Source organism: Leucoraja erinacea, chromosome 7 (genome assembly GCF_028641065.1).
Source record: "Leucoraja erinacea ecotype New England chromosome 7, Leri_hhj_1, whole genome shotgun sequence".
Lineage (NCBI taxonomy): Eukaryota > Metazoa > Chordata > Chondrichthyes > Rajiformes > Rajidae > Leucoraja > Leucoraja erinaceus.
In genome coordinates, this window is record NC_073383.1 from 55,365,293 (window position 1) to 55,389,774 (window position 24,482).

Here is a 24,482-nt window from a genome sequence, read left to right on the forward strand (position 1 = left end):
GATACATCTTTCAGTCTCTGACATATGACGGAAGGATCAACAGCAGACTATCTGAAGACATTATCCTGATGGTTTAAGGCGAGAGACATTCTCAATGATATCCCTCAGAATTTGACTCATTTGTTTTTCCAAATTATTTGTTCCCGTGTAGATAATAAATCCTAAGCAGTCAAAATGCATTTATTGAAAAATAAGTAGTTGTATAAAACATTTTTTTAAATCCTTTTAGTTCAAAGTGTAGATGAACTACAAAGCAAATCGTTTTTATAACGGGTCTTGTTTGTGGTGCTTTTGTTAAATGTTTTAAGTATCAGTTTGGCCGTTTTTGGCTTATAGCACTGCATGAGATGCCTTCTGCTGAAAACTTTAAATCCATACAGGAACAGAATGGGCTGGATAGATTTACCAGAAGGAAGGCCTCTTGTTGGAAACCGGCTCCGCTGGCTGACTGACGTTCTTGTTCTGTCCTTACCGATGAGTCATACAGGCGACTGAGCAAAGAAGTTCCGTACTTCTTCAACGGGGAGCGATTTTGCAACTTTTCCAAGATGGTAAGGGCAAAGTATTTAACATGCCAACAAAAGCACACGGTTAGAACGCAAATAGATATATGTGATGATTACGTTAAGCGTGAAAGTCAGATTCAACGAGTAATTGTGTGTACTCGCCGCCTTCGTTTTGGCTGTAAACCTCAGATAGTTATCAGCTTCCCCTTTTACACAAACAGTACCTTCGTTGTGTTTAGCAGCGGTGGCGCTCACTGCCAAAGCTCTACGATCTTGGCTCACTGCGGCTGCTCAATGAAGGGACTCAGCTGACCGGCAGTATTTCGCCCGGCAGCGCATGTCTGCCTGTATCAAAGATCTTTGATTAATATCGTCGTCGTTGTTGAGCCGCAATTGATGCAGGCAAAGAGCGAGAGAGCTAAAGGAGCCAGGGCGGCGAGGACTTTGCATAGGCGGGCGATCGTTCCTGTTGCACGAGATATCGGCTCGCCTCGCCTCGCCCTTCTGGAACCTTCCACGTGGTTTGATAGTTGATGTGTTTTTTTTGGTGTGTGAGGGGAGCGAGGCGACGGAATACACCAGTCGAATCAGGTGAGAGGCAGCGACGCCATCTCGCGAGGGGAGCCCCGCCCCGCCGGTACGGGGTGCGTGCGCACGCGCACTGCGCCCACTGGCGTTGCTCGGCCGCTTGCGCTCGAGCGATTTAAAACGGAGACGAGGAGGGAGGTGGCTGGCACTGCGCTGAATGTGTGTGTGTGAGAGAAATAAATTAAATCTACACATCCGCGCTCAGGGCACGAGGAAGGGTAAGGCATGCAGGGGTACATTTTTTTTTAAATACACGCGTTTAACTTCAACTAGCTGTAGTTACGTCTATTGGAGAATTAAAAACTACAGTGTTTTTGTTTGTAGCATGAGATCGCAAACCAGGTGAGGATGAAAACCGCGCTGAACCCTTGCTGTGTGTGTGTGTGTGTGGTATTTTTTCCTTCCGCAATTTTTCTTCCAAGGGTGGATCATTACAATATCTTTTCGTCATCCTTTGTTGCCAATCGTGTTATTCTCGATTTAACAACACGGGGCTTGTAGTTTTATTGTGGTATGAGAACTGATGGATTTATCTCAAGATTTGTTTATCACCGAGCTGGCAGCCTTTTATTTATTTATTTATGTATCTATTTATCCTTGGTTAAAAGCAACAAAGAGAGACCCTGTCTGCCCAAGCGGCGAAATAACGTGAGCGCTGGTACTGTAGCCAGATCGTGAGGAAAGAGCTCTCCAAGGTTACTCAATACAAGCAATTTATATATTTACACTGAGCGGACCCGAAGTGAAAATTCCTATGGTGCTGGTATTGGCAAGGTTGTTGTTGGGCTCATAAGTGTAACAAGAACCAATTCGGCGGACGTGATTTTTGTTTTGAAAGCTCAAAATCTGATTACAGTGTTTATCCGAATCTCATGATGGGATTTGCGTTCGTATGAGAGCAAAGAGGCGACTGTATTAAGGGATTGAAAAATATCAAATGCAGTTCAAGTTGAAGAGAAAAATGTCTTCTGCCAGCTACATGTTCCTGCGGCTTGTCTCATCGTTGATAACAACTAGAATACATCCACAGGACAAGCCTGGTGCTTGGTTGGTTGGATGGCTCAGCACTTTTAGCTAGCTGATGTGGAATGGACGTATAAAGGTTCAAAGGTTATTTATTGGTCACATACACCATAGGTGTAGTGGAATGCTTCTTGCCAATGCAGCACATAAAAAAAGTAGCAGCATTAATCGTGGCGTGTTCTTGGAATTACAGTTTAATCCTTTACCATCTTTCCCAAAACTGCATTGTATGTCTAACATTCAGTGACACAAATAGATGTTTCCTCCAATTAGATTATTACCTTGGTCCCTGATTCCACTTGCCCTCTTGAATCAATGTCCTGGAAGCCACCATTTCCATCTTTCCTCCCTGTCTACTCTTTTATGTGGGATTGGACAGTTCATAACTAGTAGCGTGGATAGGGGAGAACCAGTGGATGTGGTGTATCTGGACTTCCAGAAGGCTTTCGACAAGGTCCCACATAAGAGATGAGTATACAAACTTAAAGCACACGGCTTTGGGGGTTCAGTATTGATGTGGATAGAGAACTGGCTGGCAAACAGGAAGCAAAGAGTAGGAGCAAACGGGTACTTTTCACAAAGGCAGGCAGTGACTAGTGGGGTACCGCAAGGCTCAGTGCTGGGACCCCAGCTATTTACAATATATATTAATGATCTGGATGAGGGAATTGAAGGCAATATCTCCCAAGTTTGCGGATGACACTAAGCTGGGGGGCAGTGTTAGCTGTGAGAAGGATGCTAGGAGACTGCAAGGTGACTTGGATAGGCTGGGTGAGTGGGCAAATGTTTGGCAGATACAGTATAATGTGGATAAATGTGAGGTTATCCATTTTGGTGGCAAAAACGGGAAAGCAGACTATTATCTAAATGGTGGCCGATTGGGAAAGGAGGAGATGCAGCGAGACCTGGGTGTCATGGTACACCAGTCATTGAAGGTAGGCATGCAGGTGCAGCAGGCAGTAAAGAAAGCGAATGGTATGTTGGCTTTCATAGCAAGAGGATTTGAGTATAGGAGCAGGGAGGTTCTACTGCAGTTGTACAGGGTCTTGGTGAGACCACACCTGGAGTATTGTGTGCAGTTTTGGTCTCCAAATCTGAGGAAGGACATTATTGCCATAGAGGGAGTGCAGGGAAGGTTTACCAGACTGATTCCTGGGATGTCAGGACTGTCTTATGAAGAAAGACTGGATAGACTTGGTTTATACTCTCTAGAATTTAGAGATTGAGAGGGGATCTTATAGAAACTTACAAAATTCTTAAGGGGTTGGACAGGCTAGATGCAGGAAGATTGCTCCCGATGTTGGGGAAGTCCAGGACAAGGGGCACAGCTTAAGGATAAGGGGGAAATCCTTTAAAACCGAGATGAGAACTTTTTTCACACAGAGAGTGGTGAATCTCTGGAACTCTCTGCCACAGAGGGTAGTTGAGGCCAGTTCATTGGCTATATTTAAGAGGGAGTTAGATGTGGCCCTTGTGGCCAAGACGATCAGAAGGTATGGAGAGAAGGCAGGTACGGGATACTGTTGGATGATCAGCCATGATCATATTGAATGGCGGTGCAGGCTCGAAGGGCCGAATGGCCTACTCCTGCACCTAATTTCTATGTTTCTAGAATTTAAATCCTATGAAACTAGGAGTCTGTGATCTGTGTCTTGTACTCATGTATACCATCTATGTCCACCTCTGTAATTTAATGTCTGCTCTGCACAATACATTCAATGAAGAATCCCTCCACTTTTTTCATCTTTCCAATGTTTTCCATCTTTTGTTTGCTTTATAATTTACTTTGGTCAATAAAAAATAGATGCAGGAGTAGGCCATTCGGTCCTTTGAGCCATTCAATGTGATCATGGCTGAATCATCCCCAATCAGTGCCCCATTCCTGCCTTTTCCCCATATACCCTGACTCTGTTATCTTTAAGAGCCCTATCTAGCTCTCTCTTGAAAGTATCCAGAGAACTGGCCTCCAGAGGCAACTCTCTGAGAAAAAGTGTTTCCTCATCTCCATTCTAAATGGCGTGCCCCTTATTCTTAAACTGTGGCCCCTGGTTCTGGACTCCCCCAACATCGGGAACATGTTTCCTGCCTCTAGGGTGTCCAAACCCTTAACAATCTTATGTTTCAATAAGATGTCCTCTCATCCTTCTAAACTCCAGAGTGTACAAGCCCAGCCGCTCCTTTCAGCATATAACAGTCCCGCCATCCCGGGAATTAACCTTGTAAGCCTACTCCCTCAATAGCAAGAATGTCCTTCCTCAAATTAGGGTCCAAAACTGCACATAATACTCCAGGTGTGGTCTTACTAGGGCTCTGTACAACTGCAGAAGGACCTCTTCGCTCCTAGACTCGACTCCTCTTGATATAAAGGCCAACATGCCATTCGCTTTCTTCACTGCCTGCTGTACCTGCATGCTTACTTTCATAGACTGATGAACAAGGACCCCCAGATCCCATTGTACTTCCCCTTTTCCCAACTTGACGCCATTTAGATAGTAATCTGCCTTCCTGTTTTTGATATCAAAGTGGATAACATCACATTTATCCGCATTAAACTTAATCTGCCATGCATCTGCCCACTCCCCCAACCTGTTCAAGTCACCCTGCATTCTCTTATCAATTATGGCTTTATCTGTCGATACCTGCATCTGAAAGGGTAGAGTTCCTGTCCTCTTCCATGTACTGTGGTCAATGTTTTGATTTGCCTTTCCTGGTCCCCCTTTTAACATCAAATTTTGCCTTCTGGTACCTCTGTAGGGGGTTGAGAAGCATTATAATGTTAAATATGCTTTATAAATGCAAGTTGTAGTGCAATTTGAATACCTGCACGTTGTTAAATAGTTGTCATGTATTTCATCTGTTTGTGAAGTAGGTAGCAACTTGTGGTCTTCATATGTCTGTGGTGGCTTATCCTAAGCCACTGTTTCTTTAAATAGTCTTCGTACAAGAGTCTTATTCCACTTTTAAACAAGTAAATTCCTTCCTGTGTAGGAAGGAAGTGCAGATGCTGGTTTACACCGAAGATAGTCATAGAATGTTGGAGTAATTCAGCGGGGCAGGCAGCATCTCTGGAGAGAAGGAATGGGTGATTTTTGGGTCGAGGCTCCTCAGAATCTGTCTGAAGAAGGACGTCGACCTGAAACGTCACCCATTCCTCCTCTCTGGAGATGACACCTATCCTGCTGAGATACTCTGGCATTTTGTGTCTAAAAAGCTTACTTATTCTGTATCTACTTCTTTAGCCACTTCATTGGTATAACCCTTCCATACCTAATTCCTTTCTGCTTAAATTAAATGCCTCATAATCCACCTGTTGTCTACTCTCACCCCTGCAATTTAATCCTCTTTCAGCTGTTTTTTCTCATGTTCCAGTAGGATTTGCTTCCGTTATTCTTTCACGTCAATAGTCAATAGTCTATTTAATTGTCATTTGGACCCCTGGAGGTCCAAATGAAATGCCGTTTCTGCAGCCATACATTACACACAAATAGACCCCAGACACAACATAATTTACATAAACATCCATCACATAGCTGTGATGGAAGGCCAAAAAAAACTTATCTCTCCACTGCACTCTCCCCTCCCCCCCCAATGTCAGAGTCAAAGTCAAAGCCCCCGGCTGGCGATGGCGATTGTCCCGCGGCCATTAAAGCCACGCCGGGTGGTGCGAGGTCGCACACCGGGTCTTGGGGTTAGAGCCCCCGGCGTGCGCTCGCAGAGTCCCGCGGCCATTCCAAGCCGTGCGGGGCAGTGATGTAGGCCCCGCTCCAGGAGCTCTTCGACCCCACAACTCGGGCGGGAGAAGTCGCTGTTGCAGGAGCCCTGAAAAGCGGTCTCCCTCCAGGGACCCGCGGGCTCCCGGTGCCGCCGTCCACAGACCCGCATCAGCAGCAGCAGCGGCAGCGCTCCTCCACCGCTCCACCCGCTCCGGTCTCGGCCAGCTCCGCGACGGTGAGGTGAGTCGGCACCAGAGTCCCCAGCTTCTTCTGTTGGAGGCCGCTCCGCGTTGCGGCCCCAACGACAACTGAGACCCGACGAGAAAAGGTCGGGTCTCCAGTGCAGGGAGAGATTTAAAAGTTTCCCCCCCCTCCCTCCCCCCCCCCCCCCCCCCCCCCCCCACACACACACCCCAACATAAAATAACAAAAACTACATATAAACATAGACAAAAAATAATAAAAACGCGGACAGGCTGCAGAGGCCGCTGCTGACCAGAGTCGCGCCGCCTAGTCGTGCATTCAGATTGGGGGGAGGAATCCCCCCCCCCCCCCCCCCCCCCCCCCCCCCCCCACTTCCCAACTAGTTGTAACCAACTAAGCTTATCAAAGTTCCTGCAGTTTTGGTGTTTTATTATGTCTGGTCTTTTCCATTATTGTTTCTAGGAGAAAAACGCAAGTTTCTCTAATCTCTACAGCTATCAAAGCCACAATTTGCAACTATACACGAAGCTACATTTCTTGTTAAGATTATATCTAAAAATTGTACACCGTGCTTAATGTAAGACATAACCAGCAATTTTACAAAGGGTTAGTACTCGCTTGCTTATATTATTAATGCTCTAACAAACTAGCACAAGTCATAGAGTGATACGGTGTGGAAACGGGCCCTTCTGCCCAACTTGTCCCAGCTACACTAGTCCCTCCAAACTTGTCCTGTCTAATGTACATGTCTAACTGTTTCTTATAAAGTGGGATAGTCCCAGCCATCTCCTCTGGCAGCTTGTTCCATACATCCACTGCCATTTGTGTGTCAAAGTTTCCCCTCCGATTCCTATTAAATCTGTTCCCCTTCATCTTGAACCTATGTCCTCTGGTCCTCGATTCCCCTACTCTGGGCAAGAGATTCTGTGCATCTACCTGATCTATTCCTCTCATGATTTTATACACCTTAATAAGATCACTCCTCGTCCTCCTGTGTACCAAGGAATAGAGACCTAGCCTACTCATCCTCTCCCTTTTGCTCAGACCCTCTTGTCCTGTCAGCATCCTTGTAAATCTTCTCTGAAACCTTTCAAGCTTGACTATCTTTCCTATAACATGATGCCCAAAACTGAACACAATACTCTAAATGCGGTCTCACCAACGTCTTATACAACTGCAACATGATCGCCCAAGTGTTCACTGGGCGATCATGGACGGGGTTGTGTTCACCATTCTCTGCAGGTTTAGACAGATAATGGAGGAGTTGCCATGCCAGGCTGCGATGCATCCCATCAGAATATTATCTATAGCAGATCTGTAGGTGTTTGAGAGAATCCTCGTTATTAAAAATCTTCGTAATGGAACTGGACTGTGAAGAATTTTAACTACAGAAAAATGTGTCTGTGGGTTAATCATGGAAGTGTTACGGCAGGGCAAATAATTGAACCATGAATATGTTCAACCACTTTTGGCTATCTCTCCAGTTCACTTTTGTTTTGACAATATACATAATTTGTATTTCTATGCATTTAATGTCAAACATTTCCATAATAAATCACTTAACCCGTAATTCAGATTACGGCTTGACACATAACCCTTCCTAGAGAGTTACTGCAGTGTCACCATAAGCAGAAAGATATAATTCCAGTCTGATAAACAGATGGAGATGGACAGGTGAATGGTATGCCCCCAAAAATAAAAATCTAACCAACAAAGGTGATGAACCAAGGACATAGAAACATAGAAAAATAGGTGCATGAGTCGGCCCCCTGAGCCAGCACCACCACTCAACATGATCATGGATGATCATCCAAAATCAGTACCTGGCCAATCTCCACATCCCTTGATCCCTCTAACCCCAAGAACAAATACAACTCTCTTGAAAACATCCAGTGAATTGGCCTCCACTGCCCTCTGTGGCAGAGAATTCTGCAGACTCACAATTCTCTGGGTAGACATTTCTCCCCATCCAAATGTATCTCATATAACTATGATTCCCATGAGCCTTTCTGTCCTGATGTTACTTGATTCTGATCTTCCCCATTTGCCTTGCCATTTTCAAATTTATTAATATATCCCTCTTCTTCATCTCCCACCTCCAAAAAAAAAAAGATTATTAGTACACTGCAATTCTGCGTCATTTCAAAATCTGCATTAAAATATCACACTAGTCTATCAATATCCCCTCAAGTCTGCTCCTATCCTGTTCACCTTTTACTTGTTGGATACGTTTTGTATTATCTGCAAACTAAGGATGGCAGAGTGGCACTGCTGGTAGAACTCCTTCACGGAATCTGAGACCCAGGTTTGATCCTGATTTCGGGTGCTATCTGTGTGGAGTTTGCACATTCTCCCTGTGACCGCGTGGGTTTGCTGTGTGAGGTCCAGTTTCCTCCTGCATACCAAAAACCATGAGGGTTTGCATGTTAATTGACTGTTGTGAATTGCCCCTAATATGCAGGGAATGGATAAGAAAGTGGGATAGCATAGAACTGGTGAGAACAGGTGATCAATGGGTGTTGTGGATTCGGCCCACCGATTCCACTCTGTTCATTGATCACCTCTTCACACTATTTCTATGTTATCCATGTATTTTGAAAACAAAAACTTTCTGTTTTGTTCCCAATATCAAAAACTAGATCAAGAAAAAGGGAGGGGAGGGGAGGGGGGGGGGGGGGGGGGGGTTCGCTCGCCTGTCTGGGGTCTGGCTGTAGCGCCCAGGTCGGCTCGCCTGTCCTGGGACTGGCTGTAGCGCCCAGGTCGGCTCGCCTGTCCTGGGACTGGCTGTAGCGCCCAGGTCGGCTTGCCTGTCCCGGGACTGGCAGTAGGGCCCAGGTCGGCTCAGTTCCCCAGGTCTGACTGTAGCGCCCAAGTCGCCTGCGTTCCCCGGGACTGGCTGCAGTTACCAGGTCACGAAAATTAATTGAACAAAATACATCTGCGGGCCGGATGATTTCGGGTTACGGGCCCAATCCGGCCCGTGGACCGTAGGTTGCCGACCCCTGTCCTAGATGTCAGGCCTCATTGTGTGTGTCCCCCCCCCCATATGTTATAAAAGTGATCTCAGCCCATGGTTGGAGTCAACTAAGCTCAACACGTAATAAAAGTCTTTACAGGCTGTGTAGATGTTTGGGTAATTAAGGTTATTGTTTGCAGGCACGATTTGCTATCGGGAACGATGATGTATTAGCTGGAATGGAATCATAAACTTTGTTCAGGTTGATGGAGAGATGTTGAAAGGTTGGCTGATGTCCATGGTTCCTGGGGGATTCCTGAATAACTTTAAAGTTCTAATATCAAATCTGAACAATTGTATTTACTATCCTCCAAAAGAAAGGTAAGTTATTGGATACTTTCTCCTCTTGTAGAGTATTTTTTTTTCTTTAAAATTTGAGTTAACTAATAAAATGAGCTCAATAAAGTGGGAATGTGTGTCTTTTTGGATTGTATAAATGTATTACTTCATTATGTATTCTACATCACGTGATGCAGAACGCACATGATTTGGAGAAATATTTCTATAATCTATAACATGACGCCTATAATCATAGAAAATTAATGAATTAGGGAGCTAGAGGGAAAAATAACTGATAATCCATTGAAGGATGCACTGATAAAATCCATCAAAGTATGCAAAGTGCTGGAGTAACTCAGCAGGTCAGGCAGCATACCAGGCGAACATGGCTAAGTGCAAATTTCCATTGAAAAAAAATATTATTTTTCTGTGGGGAGAGTGAAGTTTAAATTTCCCCTGGTACTTCAAATTATTTGATCCAGAAATTAACTAATTTGGTGTACCTTGATGCAGTATGTTTAATAAACGATGTACATATCATCAACATGTATGGTTCAATAGAGCTAATTCTGTGGATTTAGTTGAAGATTAAAATAACTTGGACATCAGGGAAGTTAGTTACATATGAAATAGAAAGTTGTATAGGCCATCAGTCCTTCCATGGGGAAAACCCACCATCCCAGAAATTGATCTGGGATGGTGGGTTGGCAAGTATGTCCATCCTCGGGTAGTAAAACCAGACTTTAATTCCAGATCCAATGATGTACAATGAATGCCAAAATATTGTTTGTTTTCCTAATTGCATGCTGCACCTGCATTTTAACTTTCCATGATTCATTACGTGATATGCATGCCTCTGAACACAACCGCCCTTTCATCTATCAACATTTAAAATTTACTTTTCTAATCTACATTTATGATCAATTTATCATGTCTTTGCTTGTTCATTTAACCTGGCCATATCACTTTGAAGCCTTGCTGCATCTTCCTCACAGTTCATGCTTCCAGCCAGTTTTGTATCATAATGTTATCCTTAACCACTTGATCTAAATTATGTATAAAAAATAAAATTTCCAAGGGGGTTTTAAAAAGGTTTTCCAATCATCTGGATTGAAAATTAAATGTCACCTAATGATCATATTCACTGAATTATCTGTAATTATAACAATCCTTGTGTAATTTATGGATGTTTGCACCTCTTAAATGGTGATGTTTTTGATTAGTTCCTGACATTTATATTTTTCTATAGTCCTAGGACAAGAATGACAGATGTATCTGGGCTGCCATACTGAAGATTATTTTTCAAATGGAGCACTTTATGGATGTGAACAAGTTATTGTGGGTACATAACCTGTAAGACTGTGTGCTTTATTTATGAGTACTTTACCCCAGAATATCTTAACTATTGAAAACAATGGCAAACTTTCATCTCTGGAAGTTATCTTCACAAAAACTAGGCTTTTTTTTGGTGGCATTTGGATTCATATGGGGAATGATGCTTCTGCACTTTACAATCCAACAACGAACGCAACATGAAAGCAGCGCTATGCTTCGTGAACAAATCCTGGACCTTAGTAAACGATATATCAAAGCTTTGGCAGAAGAAAACCAAAATGTAGCGGATGGACCATATGTCGGCACAATGACTGCATACGGTAAGTTTATCATTCAGTTTGAAAAATTGCTCGTGGTATATGTGTTTTAAACTATTTTCCTGTAGTGTTTGGAAACTAATCTGTATTTCACTATACAATTTCTGTTATTTAGATTAAATTGAGCTGTCGTTAGCCATCATATTTAATCAATGCCGTTCAAAAGTCATTGATGCCTCTTTATTGGGCTAGTGCTGCTGCACACCAGATTTAGAGTCATGCAGTGTGGAAAAGGGGCATTCAGCCGACCAACATGTTACATCTACACTCGTCCCACTTGCTTGCATTTGGTTCGTATCCATCTAAACCAGTTCTATCCATGTACCTGTCTAATTACTTCTTGAACGTTGCCATAGTCCCTGTCCCAGCCGTCTTCCGGGAGCATGTTCCATACACCCGCCACCCTTTGTGTGGAAAAAGTTTCCCCTCAGATTCTTATAAAATCTTTCACCTTAAACCTATACCCTCTGGTTCTCTATTTCCCCTATTCTAGGCAAGAGACTCCTGCAACTACCTGATATATTCCTCCCATGATTTTATACACCTTTATAAGATCACCCCTCATCCTCCTGCATTCCAGGGAATGGAGTCCCAGCCTACTGAACCTCTCCCTATTGCTCGGACCCCCGTCCTGGCACCATCCTTGTAAATCTTCTCTGCACCCTTTCCAACTTGACAACATCTTTTCTATAGCATGGTGCCCAGAACTGAACACATTACACTAAATACGGTACCACAATTGTCTTGTGGAAATGCAACATGACCTCCTAACTTCTATACTCAAAATCAAAAGATACTCAAAGATTCCTTTGTAACTGTTAGTTATGACTATCAACATGTTTAATTCTAAGTTAGATAGTTAATAACTATGACAGTGTGCTTTAGCAGATAACACCATCTCGGAAATCTTGTCTTGGTGTTCACTGCATATTTGGGTGTCAACTAATTAATGTGGCTGATAGGGTTATGGAATTTCAAACATAAGTGAGTTACACAAATAACCACAATGCACCAAAAAGTTTACTTTATTGAAATTAGACACAAAGTGCTGGAGTATCTCAGCGGGACAGCAGTATCTCCGGAGATAAGGATTGGGTGACGTTTCGAGTCGAGACCCTTCTTTGTCTGAAGAAGGGTCTCAATCCTAAACATCACCCATCCCTTCTCTGGAGATGCTGCCTGTCCCATTGAATAACTCCTGCATTTTGTGTTTATCTTCAGTTTAAACCAGCATCTGCAGTTCCTTCCTGCACAATTTATCTTATTTATCAACCAGAATGGCCCTGCCTATGATCAAATTTGAATATCTTCCTGCTGTGGTTTTGTTTGTTTGTTTTTTTGCTTGGGTGCTTTCAACATTGTGTATATATTCAAGTACGTGAGGAATGGTAATTTTTGTGGCCTTATAGTTGCAATATTTTAAGCTATTTTAATTAAATGTATCCTTGGTGGCTTCCTCCAGTTTTTATTACAAGTTTTCTATCTGGGAAATTTGACAAAAGTTACCATTTCATTCATTTGGGTTTAGCATTAATATCTTGCATGTGAATAATGTAGTCTATACCTCTTTTGGCAGTGAATTGGTCATTGAGGCCTCAGTTGGTAAGGATGTGTGAATGTTTGACAGTAGATTTATTTTGATGTGTGAGAGCAGTAAAGGGGCTGTCCCACTTGGGCGACCTAATTGGCGAGTTTAGGAGAGTTTGGGAAAAAAAAGTCATGTTGAAGACCTCCTTTGACTATGCAGAAGACCTCCTTCGACTTTGTTGAAGACCAGCTTCAACTAGCTACCGCCTATCTTCGGGAAAGTTGGACACCGAATAGTGGAGAGTGAAGACGACCTTTCGTCCTCCCTTCGACTATGATGAAGACTATCTACACTACCCTCCCTTCGACTAACATGGAGATACGACTGCCTGTAAACAAAATATCCATTTTTTTTATTTATTTTTTAACTCGGGCTCAACATTTTGTGTTTACACGAGAACTACTCTCAGCATTTAAACCACCACCTCGTGTCGCATGCTGAGGGCAAACTCGTTCCTTCCTGGGGCACAACTGTTGCAAATTTGCTTATTGAATATCAAGTCCAGTATATCCCTGCCTCCTGAGTATCGCATAATTTGAAAACAAAAAAATCTTCAACCTGTCCATTCAGTATACAGTGGAAATAAAATTTAATTTGTTTATTTGTTTTTGCTGCTGTGGGTGCTTTCAACATTGTGTATATATTCAAGTACGTGAGGAATGGTAATTTTTGTGGCCTTATAGTTGCAATATTTTAAGCTATTTTAATTAAATGTATCCTTGGTGGCTTCCTCCAGTGCACAGAAAAAATAAAAAAACAGAACATACAACTAACACGAGGCGCATAAATTACATTTTTATTACAAGACACCTTTTCTATCTGGGAAATTTTGACGGTCCCCTCTGAGCTTCCGCTTAAAGCAGCTGATCATCTGACCGAATAAGGGTGAAGAAGCTCAGATTTCACTTCATTAAATAAAATAATTTTAAAAACGAATCCATACTGAATAGGCAGCCTTGCCAAAAGGTGAGAAACATGATCATGCTTTCGTGTGCCTATACTGCATTCTGTTTGGCAGTGAACTTGGTGCATTGCAGGCCTCAGCCGGGTGGTAAGGATGGATTACCGTGAAGTGCTTTTGACAGTAGATTTATTTTGAGCTGTCAGATGGAAAAGAGCAGATTTAACAAGGGCCTGTACCTGACAGTCAAATCTAAGCTGGGCGACCTAATTGGCGTGATTTAGGAGAGATTTGCAGACAAAGAAAAAAGTCAGAGTTGAAGACCTCTGTCTTTGATCATTATGCAAAAAGTTCAGTCCTTCGGCCTTTTGTTGAAGACTCAGCTTCAAGTGTAGCTTTACCGCCTAAATCTGTCATCAGGGAAAGTTGGACTTCCGAATAGTGGAGAGTGAAAAGAGAGGGCCAAGAACTGACCTTTCGTCCTCCCAGAGGACTAGGATGAAGACTATCTACAACTACGACCTGAACCCTCGAGTTACCTACGACTAACATGCTGACCTACTACGACTAACCCTACGAGTAAACAAAATATCAATTTTTTTTCAAAGTACGACCTGCCAGTGCTATGCCCCTGATACCCACCCACTGCTCCAAAAAATCAAAGCAGCTGACAAATCTAAAAGCACGAGGACAACACAGTCATGATCATAGCCAAAAAAAAACCCTCAAGGGGCCGATTCTGTTTTGCCGGGACTTAAAACCGGACGGAAACCTCCAAAACGTCATGTTTTTCAAAAGGCCATGTTACGACCTAGACTTTTGATAAAAAAGGCAGTTTGGAGATAGGCCTGAAATTCCCAAGAACTGCAGGGTCAAGAGCAGGTTTCTTAATCAGGGTTGTACTACTGATGTTTAAAAACTCTCGAGCATGAAGGAGACTGCTATTACAAAGCGATAACAGATGGTCCTACAGTGGGCAACACCTCTTAAACAGCCGACCAGCATCATTCGAGTATGAGGGCTTTTGAGACCAACAAACTCGTCAAAAAGGAGAGAACTCGCGGATTAAAATGATCAAATCGCCGTGCATGGAACAAGTGGGGCATAAGCAGATGGTGGGATTAAGCTTGCATAGCGAACTGTACAACAAAAAATTTGCGAGTTATCACACACAGCAGGGGACGCCTCCAGTCAGACTATATCTTTAAGTGTGTAATGGTTTCCTGAGTACTCGAGGGCTGCGGCCCAGAGAGGAAACCAAAAAATGTTTGCCTCTTACTAGCTGTCCACTTTCTGATATACAGTAAAAATTTGAAATGACACCTGAAATAACTTCCGCTCAATACACTATATCATCATGAACAAATTAAACACTCTACTCTCTACTAAACATTAACAGGCATTCCGATCGGCAACGGCACCACAGTGGCTCTGCTGCAGTGTGTCCAGGTTGGTGGTTGGTGCGGGATACTTTGGCAGGGGAGGCAAAGTCCGTTTATCAGTCTTATAGCCTGTGGGAAGAAGCTGAGGGCATCCTGCTGGTTTTGCAGCTAATGCTCCTGTACCTCTTCCCAGATGGCAGGATGGAGAATGTGATGCGATGGGTGGTAGGGGTCTTTGATGATGGAGATGAGTCTGCTGATACATCTCTTCCTGTATATGTCCAGCAGGAAAGGTAGTGGAGCACCAATAATCCTGCTGGCGGTCTTCACAATCCTGTCTAGTTGGTGCCGTCCATACGCTTTGCAGCTCCCGAACCAGGAAGTGATGCTGTAGGTTAATGTGCTCTCGATTGTCCCCCTATAAAAAGTTCGCAGGTGTGTAGTGGGGAGACCTGCTTTCTGTAGTCTTCGGAGAGGGTGTAGTCGCTGCTGGGCTCTCTTGACCAGTGCTGTGGTGTTGGTCGTGGACGTCAGGTCATCTGACAGGTGGAGTCCTAGGAACTCCGCGCTGCTGACCCTTTCCACATCAGCTCCATCGATGTGCAGAGGTGTATGGTGTTGTTTTCCTGCCCTCCTGAAGTCAAACACCATCTCCTTAGTTTTTCCCATGTTGAGAATGAGGTTGTGGGATTTGCACCATCCTGTGAGCAGCTCCACCTCCATCCTGTACGCCGACTCATCATTGTCACTGATGAGACCCACCACTGTTGTGTCATCAACGAACTTGTTGATGAAGTTATTGTTGAGTCTAGCAGTACAGTCATGTGTAAGCAGACTAAACAGCAGGGGGCTTAGATCACAGCCTTGGGGCGAGCCAGTGCTCACGGCTATGGTTTTTGATGTCCTACTGCCCACCCTGACTGTCTGCTGCCGTTGCGATAGAAAGTTCAGGACCCAGTTACATGTGCCAGCATCAGCCCCCAATAACTCCAACTTCTCCACCAGCTGCTGCGGAATGATTGTGTTAAAAGCAGAGCTGAAGTCTATGAAGAGGATCCTGGCATAGGTATTTTTCCGATCAAGGTGTGACAGTACGAGGTTCAGTGTTGTTGATACTGCGTCCTCTGTGGATCGGTTGGCTCTAGGCGAACTGCAGTGGGTCTAGGTTGGCAGGTAGACTATTTTTGATATGCTGCATAACCAGTCGCTCAAAACACTTCATTACTATGGATGTTAGAGCCACTGGTCGAAAGTCATTATGGCAGGCTGGGTTTGGTTTCTTCAGGACAGGGACGATGGTGGCACTCTTAAGACAGTTGGGCACTACTGCCTGGCTGAGTGAGATGTTAAAAATGTCTGTGAAGACATCTTTCAGTTGCTCGGCACAGTCTCTTAAAACGCATCCAGGAATGTTGTCCGGCCCTGCAGCTTTGCGTGGATTGATGCTGGCAAAGGCCTTTTTAACTCCGGCTGTGGGCAGCCTGAGCGACTGGTCACTGGGAGATGCAGTACTGCACGTGTCTGGGTGCTGTTTTTTACCTCAAACCGTGCGTAGAACTTGTTCAGTTCATCTGGTAGAGAGGGGTCGTTTTGGCATATCCGCAGCGGGGGGGGGCTTGTAGTCAGTGATGGTATGAAATCCCTGCCACAAGTGACGTGTGTCTTTGTCGTTTGCGAAGTGGCTATTAAGTTTTTTTCCATACAGCCTTTTTGCTTCCCTGATCCGCCGGGATAGGTTACTCCTTGCTAGTTTGTATGCTGCGTTGTCCCCAGATTTAAATGCAGCATTCCGGATTCTCAGTAGGGAACACACTTCCCCAGTTAGCCAAGGTTTCTGATTGGCACGCCTCCTGACGGTTTTGACCACCGTTACATCATCAATTGTATGCATTTATTGATGTATCCGATGACGGATTCTGTGTGTTCTTGGAGGTTGATGCCACTGTCATCTGTTGCTGCCTCTCTGAAAATGGCCCACTGTGTGGTTTCGAAACAGTCTTGTAGTGCTGCGGTAGCTCCCTGTGGCCATGTTCTGACTTCTTCTTTGAATGATGTTCAAATGCAGATTTTTTTGACTAGTCCCATTACTACTTAATCCCTTATTATAATTCAATCATTCCTTCCCACAAAGCTAGTCATACGCTGAAGACAAATTAATTGTTGGGAATTTGTGTAAATTCCATTCATTGGTTGGCCTTGAAGGGGATATGAAAACTTAGTTGCACTTTTCGATTGTAAGAATATTAGTAGCTGTGTTCCTTTAAAAAAAATCTGTTTCTTTAGGGGGGATTGGGGGGGGGGGGGGGGCTTCATTTGTGTACTGGACCAATATCTGGATAAATCCTCACAGCAAAGGAGATATTATACAAAATCAAAATCCAGCAAACTTCTAAACGTTAAAAAAAAAAAACATAATCGAGGATTATGTATGGAGGATTGCTAATCCATCCGGAAGATAATATTCTTTTTATTCAGCCATTTACAAAACGTATACAATTATTGATTATTTTCTGGTGGACACAAAATTAATCCCTTTCACAATAAATCCCAAATATCATAATAATATTATTTCTAATCATTGTCCATTAACAATCTCCTTAAAATTAAGAATGCATAATAAAAAAACGTTCTGGAGATTTAATCCTCAAATGTTAACCGATCTAGGTTGCTGTGAATATGTGAAGCACCAGATAGAACAATTTATGAGACAAATGACACCTGGTATTTTAGCCTCTTTATTATGAGAATCTTTTAAGGCCTTTATCAGAGGTTCTATTATCTCACATCAAGCGTATCAAAATAAACAGGTCTGAACAATCGGAATTAGAAGAACAGATTAGACAGCTTGATTTAGAAAATGCTACCGATCCCACTATTGACAAACAAAATAAGATAGCAGTATTAAAATTCAAGTTAAATCAAATTCTTTCTGCGACAGTCATTAGTTATTTCAATATACTAAGCAAAAAAACTTTGAATTTGGTGACAAACCACACAAACCCCTAGCATGTCAGCTGAGAAATGTGGAAAAAGATCACACCATTCAAAAAATTAGATCCGAAAAAGGTGAGCTGGTTACACTCCCTAAAGATATCAATGAAAGATTTTTACAATTATATCAAAATTTATACACATCTAAAACTTCAGTAGAAACTATAAAGATTAAAAACTTCCTTGACAATTGCAAACTTCCGTCACTCAACGCGGCGGAATGTGAAGCATTGGGAGCGCAGATTATAGTAAAAGATATTGAAGAGACTATTAAATCACTGAATAATGGTAAAATGCCAGGCCCAGATGGGTTCAGTAACAAATTTTATTAAAAAAATTATGAATTAATTTCTCCTCTTACAAGCCCTTTATATACACGCATTTAAAGAACAGACGTTACCATAAACTTTAGCCGAATGAACTATTGCACTGATACCCAAAAAAGATAAAGATCTTGAAGAGCCAGGATCATATAGAGCAATAGCTCTTTTAAATACAGATCAGAAAATATTAGCTAAAACCCTGGCAAGAAGACTAAGTAAGTACGTTAGTAAATGAATACACTCTGATCAAACTGGGTTTATATCCAAGGGACATTCGTTCAATAACCAGAGACGCTCGTTTAATATAATGTACTCACACAGAACGATTAACGAAGACTTATCAATTATTTCCTTAGATGCAGAAAGCATTTGACAAAGTAGAATGGGAATATCTCTTCACAGTATTGCAAAAATTCCAACTAGGGGAAAATTTTATTTCATGGATAAATTTGTTATATAACAACCCGACAACCAATACTGACTAATCAAACTCTCTCACCTAAATTTCAATTATCCAGTGGCAATAGACAAGGGTGTGCATTATCACCAATGTTATTTGCCCTTGCTATAGAACCCTTAGCTGAATATAAGAGTACATCCGAGCATTCATGGCTATAATACTAAATATACTAATAATAAGATTTCGTTATGTGCAGACGATGTTCTATTATATATTACCAACTCTCTAGTCGGTATCCCAAATATACTAAATCTCATAGAACAATTCAGCCCCTTCTCGGGGTATAGAATAAACTGGAGCAAACGTGAAATGATGCCGATAAAACCTCAAGACTCTTCACACCTCCTAAAATTTCCCTTTTAAATTTTTCTGTAGTAATTCTAATATCTTCGAGTCTACGTGACTAGAAAATATCCTTCCTTATTTCAAGCAAATTCTCCACCATTAATCGCCAAATTAAATGCCCTTATTCAATTTTGGAAAACACTTCCGATTTCCCTTAATGGTAGAGTAAATGCCATAAAGATGATTTTCCTTTCACAACTCCTGTACCTATTTCAATCAATACCGATTTTCCTCCCTAAAAACCTTTTTTTTTTTTTTTTTTTAAACTCGGCTGTGATTACAAACTTTATCTGGGATTATAAAACTCACATAATTCACAATCCACAATTATGCAAACCTAAAGAAATCAGTAAATTGGCTCTCCCTAATTTTCTTCTCTATTACTGGGCAACTAATATTAAAATGTAATCTATTGGATGGACGATACATGCCAACAAGTAAACTGGTTAAAAATGGAGAGGGAAGATTGTTCGCCTTTCAATATAGGCGCGATTCTTCTCTATCCAATACATCTGAAGAAATCAACGTATGAGAAAAATCCGATAATCCATAGCACCTTATGAATCTGGAAACAGTTAAAATCGACCCTTAAATTGAGAAATGTATCTTTCCTCTTACCAATTGCCAATAATCCCTCGTTTAAACCATCTACTTTAGACAAGGCGCTTGTACAATGGGAAAGCTTAGGAATTAAAAAGCTGGGAGACCTTTATGAGATGGGGACCTTCCTCTTGTTTCAAGAATTACAGTTGAAATATTATTTGAAAGGTAGTCACTACTTCAGATATCTTCAAATACGAGACTGTGAAAATACACACGCAAGATTGTCATTCCATGGGTCCAGATATACTAGATGAATGCATGAACAGAAAGGCGGATTCAAATAAGTTAATAATTAGGCGAGCTTGGGAAGACGAATTGGGTTTAACTATTTCAAAGGATAGTTGGGAGGAAAGTCTTCTATATAAACATTACTGTTCTCTTAATGTTAGGCATTCACTAATACAATTTAAAATACTACATAGACTTTATTATTCAAAGTCTAAATTGAACAAGATCTTCCCAAATGTCTCTCCTATTTGTGATAAATGTCTCTTCCAAGAAGCAACCATAACCCATTATTTTTTTTCCTGTACAAAATTACAAAACTTCTGGAGGGGAATTTTTCATATCTTTTCCAAAATACTTAAAACTAAATTGGATCCCGCCATAAAATTGATCACACTAGGTATGTCAGAGGCCTGTTCTGAGCTAACGATATTTCAACGACGTTTCCTTAACTATGGCCTGATAACGGCAAAAAAATTAATACTTAAATTTTGTAAACAGACAACAGTCCCTACAGTGAAGATGTGGATCACAAACATGTCCGAGACACTAGATTTGGAAAACATTAGGCTTGTCTTAGCGGAAAAAACGGATGAATTTCTTCAGACATGGACACCCTTTACCAAATTCTTACAACAATAGCATGGCGCAACACAAATTTAAATCCGATGCTGGGTTGGGTGAGGTGGGCGGTGGGGGCGGGCGAGGGGCAAGGTATATCTCCACATTTCTTTTTCTTTTTTCTTATTTCTATATCCGCCACTACCTTGGTAGTTTAGGGGACTTTCTTTTGTTCTTTTTGATCTATCTTTTCACTTTCTATTCTTTTTTTTTCTTGTTTTCTTTGTCTTTTCTTTTTTCATTTTCATGGTTTAGGTTATAAGGATAAAAATGAAGTTGTACAATAATTGTATAATTTTAGATGCCGAATGTATTATCTCTCGAAAATTGCCCCTAATAAAAACAAATAAATAAATGGTGATTTCGTGCTGCGAGACATGCCACTCAGCACGTACCAATTTAAGTCATTAATTGCTGGCTACCATGATGCTTCTAACTTCATTCCTATTGCAATTCCCTCATTGATATCCAGCAACTGACGCAATCCCATTTGTAATTATACAACATATTTTACAACACCCATTTCTGATATCACACTACAATATTATGATTGTACCAAAGAGGAAAGCTAGCAAAATGATTAACAGTTGCCTTTGCAGACAATCTCTAAGAGACCATCCACCAATCGTTGTACAGTTAAATTATATAATCCATTCAAATTCTTGCTGCAAGTGATTGTCGTCACTATTTGTCTTTGGTGTTCATGTAGGTTGCCGCGATATGGAAAGCAGACTTAACTTTGAGTCTGCTCTTTTCTTCGGTTTCCACAATTTTTACTTTTAGTTTGATTGAGTGTTATTGTTTTATCGACCTTTACTCACCAGTAGTACCAACCCATCTGATTTCATCTTCTCCGTCTCAAACTGCATATTGAATTTTATCATATTATTTATGGTCACTACCTCCTAGAGGTTCTTTCTTAATCATGCTCCTTAATCAAATCTGGTTAGTTACACAATACTAAATGCAGAATTGCCTTTTCCCTGGTAGGCACAGCTTGAAGCTGCTCTAGCTCTACTTACCAATATAATTAGCAAAATGTCCTGTCGTATTTTTAAATTGGTTAATTTTTAATTGAGTTCTTCGCAGGTGATGGATACTCTTTGTTAGATTACGTTTTTGTTTTAATCACACTCTGCAGTTCCCTTTTAGTTAATATTTCCAAAGGATATTGTTGAACCAAAACGTTTGTTGGATAATGACTGAAAATATACTAACCCACGTGCCCATATTTCTTTCACCCAAAGTAGGTATGTTACAAAACCTACCTGAATCGCCATTGGGAATCTGCCCTCAGCCAGGTCGGCGATTTTGGCGCTGTTTGGAGGGGGCGGGTTTAAAACGCGATTTTTACTAGGCTGTACTAATCGCACATGTTCAGCCTAGTAAATCATTAACGAAAAATCGCTGCAAGACCCGGTCGCAAAAGGTATTATTAGTTTTATAGGCCTCGATAATATAGTTCTAATAGATTTAAAATTACTGTTTCATCTCGCAACCATTCGCAGCCCCAGGGTTTTATAGAGCAAACAATTAAAGGTATGTACCTTATTTTTACATTAAATGGGCCATATATATAACCCTATATATCAAATTATCTATAACGAATAGCTCATTTTGGGCTTTTTATATCCTGCAGTATTTTTCTCGGCATTTGAGGGCACTAATCTAGTGCACTGTCAACATTCTAAACCGGCGCGTTCCACATGAACCCCTAGAAAGCCAAATGGGCATATTTACAGCAATTGAACACTAAATTCCTTCCATTTGGCCTATAAATTAATGTAAATTAGATATAAAAATCATGTTATATGAATTATTTGTGAATAATCTTTGGACACTTAATAAAAATGTTAATCTTTCCTTAAGAAATGGCCTGTTGACTGTCCATGATCACAGCTTTTTTGTAATGTCCATTGAAAATCAACAGGGAACAAGATGCTAATTTCCGAGTATGAAAATGGTCACAACTTTTTTAATACTTGAGATATGAAAGTGAATTTGGTGTCAAATTAAACTTATTGTTATGCTTTATCTGATGGGATAAATTGCAGACTTGATTTTTTAAATCTCAAATTTTTGTAACATTGCTACCCAAAGCAAAATATTTTAATCCTAAACGGGTATTGACTTGGAATTCTTTATGTTGAGATCAATGTAAAATGCAGTTCTCTTTGGGTGATATCAGAGAAACGGAACATTTGTTTCTTATTGGGTGAGGTTTTGCAGTAGTAATATGAAAGCAAGATATTGTTATGTGCAACTGATAGTGACTTCCATATTTTGAAGCATAAGTTGTGTAATGGCTGAAATACTGAATTTCCCATCAATTTCCCTTGCTTTCAACTGCAAATGTAAAATAAGTCACGAATCGATATGTAAATGAAAGATTTTCATAACATATCATGTAATTTTATTTTAATTGGGTACTGTCGTGAAATATAATTGATTTTCTGAGATATCATTACTGCCTAACAAATTATCTGGTCCTAAATTTTTCTCTATAATATTTTACTGGATTACATTGATTTTCTTTTTTAAATGTTGACTTGTGTCACTAACGTTTAGAAATATGTGAACTTGACTGAAATGTGCAAGATTCTTGGAGGTCTTGACAGAGTGTATGCCAAAAGAAAGCCCCTCTTGTAGCAGAGGATAACGGTCATTGTTTAAAGTTAATGGGTTAACGATTTAAGATGGATGCAGAAAGATATTTTCTCCGGAAGGGTCATGAGTCTTTGGAACTCTGCTTCCACTGCTCTTTGAGAGTTTTTGAATATTTGTAAACAAAGGACTTAACGATTATTGTAGTCTTATGGGAATGTGGAATTGGGGTTGTGATCGGATCAAATGTGACCTTATTGAATAGCAGAGCAGGGCCGTGGGCTTCAATGGCCTACTTCTGCTTTTAATTTATATATTCAAAGCGTAATGGAAATGTATTTACATAAGTACAGGCCTTTCAACCCACAATTTTAATGCTGAACATGATGCCAAATTAAACTAATCTCCTTTGTCTGCACATGATCCATATCACTCAATTGCTGCATATCCACGTGCTTATTTTTGGCACTGATATGTAAACCCAAAATATTCCCTATCCATTCCCCTCATGGATGCTGCCCGACCCACTGAGTTGCTCCAGCACTTTATTTTTGCCTATAATGTAAGGCATTTTAAAATATTATTTCAACATCTTAAGATATGTGCGCTCTTGGTCGTTTAGTTTACAGATACAGGCCCTTCGGCCCACCGAGTCCGCAACGACCAGCGATCCCCACACGCTAACACAATCCTGCACACACTCTGGACAATTTACATTTGTACCAAGCTAATTAACCTACAAACGTGTACGTCTTTGGAGTGTGGGAGGAAACCAAATATCCCTGTGGGGGGTGGGGGGGGGGGCGACACATACAAACTTCGTATAGTCAGCACCCGTTGTCAGAATCGAGCCCGGGTCTCTGGCGCTCTAAGGCAGTAGCTCTACCGTGCCGCCCACACTTTATTAACACATTTTATGATGTTTAAACGCCCATTTCCTGTTTGTGAGAATTCTTTACTGAGCGGAATTGTGATGTTTGTAACCACACTTCAGTTCAATTGCAGCTATGAGCAAGTGGGTATGTCCTGGACTTGAAGAAGCCCATCATAAAACCCAGTTTTAAAATCTGTAATATCACAGAATTTAGAAAAACCTTATGGATGCATTTTATTTAAACACTAGGTTAAAAGAGGTGAGACTCTATTCCCAATCTTTTCCTGCAAATAACATTTAAAGCATTCCAATATTGGGTATACTGGTTGAAGCTTGGTTATGGCTGAGGGAAAACTGCATTGTTGCGCAGCTCCCATTGGTATGCTCCTATTGGTCTGCTAGTGTAACTTTCTACATCTGAGCTGATATGTCTGGACACAACCTGTGGGTGACAAGTCAGATTGATAGGGTGGACGCGTGTTGATAGCCTACTATGACTAGCTGCTGAGCCAGTTTACTGAGATTACAGCTGACACGAGCTAGGAATTCTCCACTAACAACATATTGAAAAAATAGTTATTTCC

The 24,482-nt window shown here is 41.4% G+C and overlaps 1 protein-coding gene across 3 annotated transcripts in view; it reads left to right on the forward strand.

The window, feature by feature from the left end:
• Positions 1-657: 657 nt before the first annotated feature.
• Positions 658-24,482, forward strand: part of mgat5 (alpha-1,6-mannosylglycoprotein 6-beta-N-acetylglucosaminyltransferase) — a 120,858-nt gene continuing 97,033 nt past the window's right edge. The window contains exons 1-3 of one of the 3 annotated variants that reach the window (XM_055638616.1): positions 658-1,097; positions 9,191-9,371; positions 10,579-10,984. In XM_055638616.1, the coding sequence (XP_055494591.1) occupies positions 10,744-10,984 (241 nt within the window). In that variant the 5' untranslated portion in view covers positions 658-1,097; positions 9,191-9,371; positions 10,579-10,743. Of the gene's footprint in view, positions 1,098-1,176; positions 1,313-9,190; positions 9,372-10,578; positions 10,985-24,482 lie in introns of those variants that run through there. The other 2 variants (XM_055638615.1, XM_055638618.1) reach the window with 2 other exon arrangements.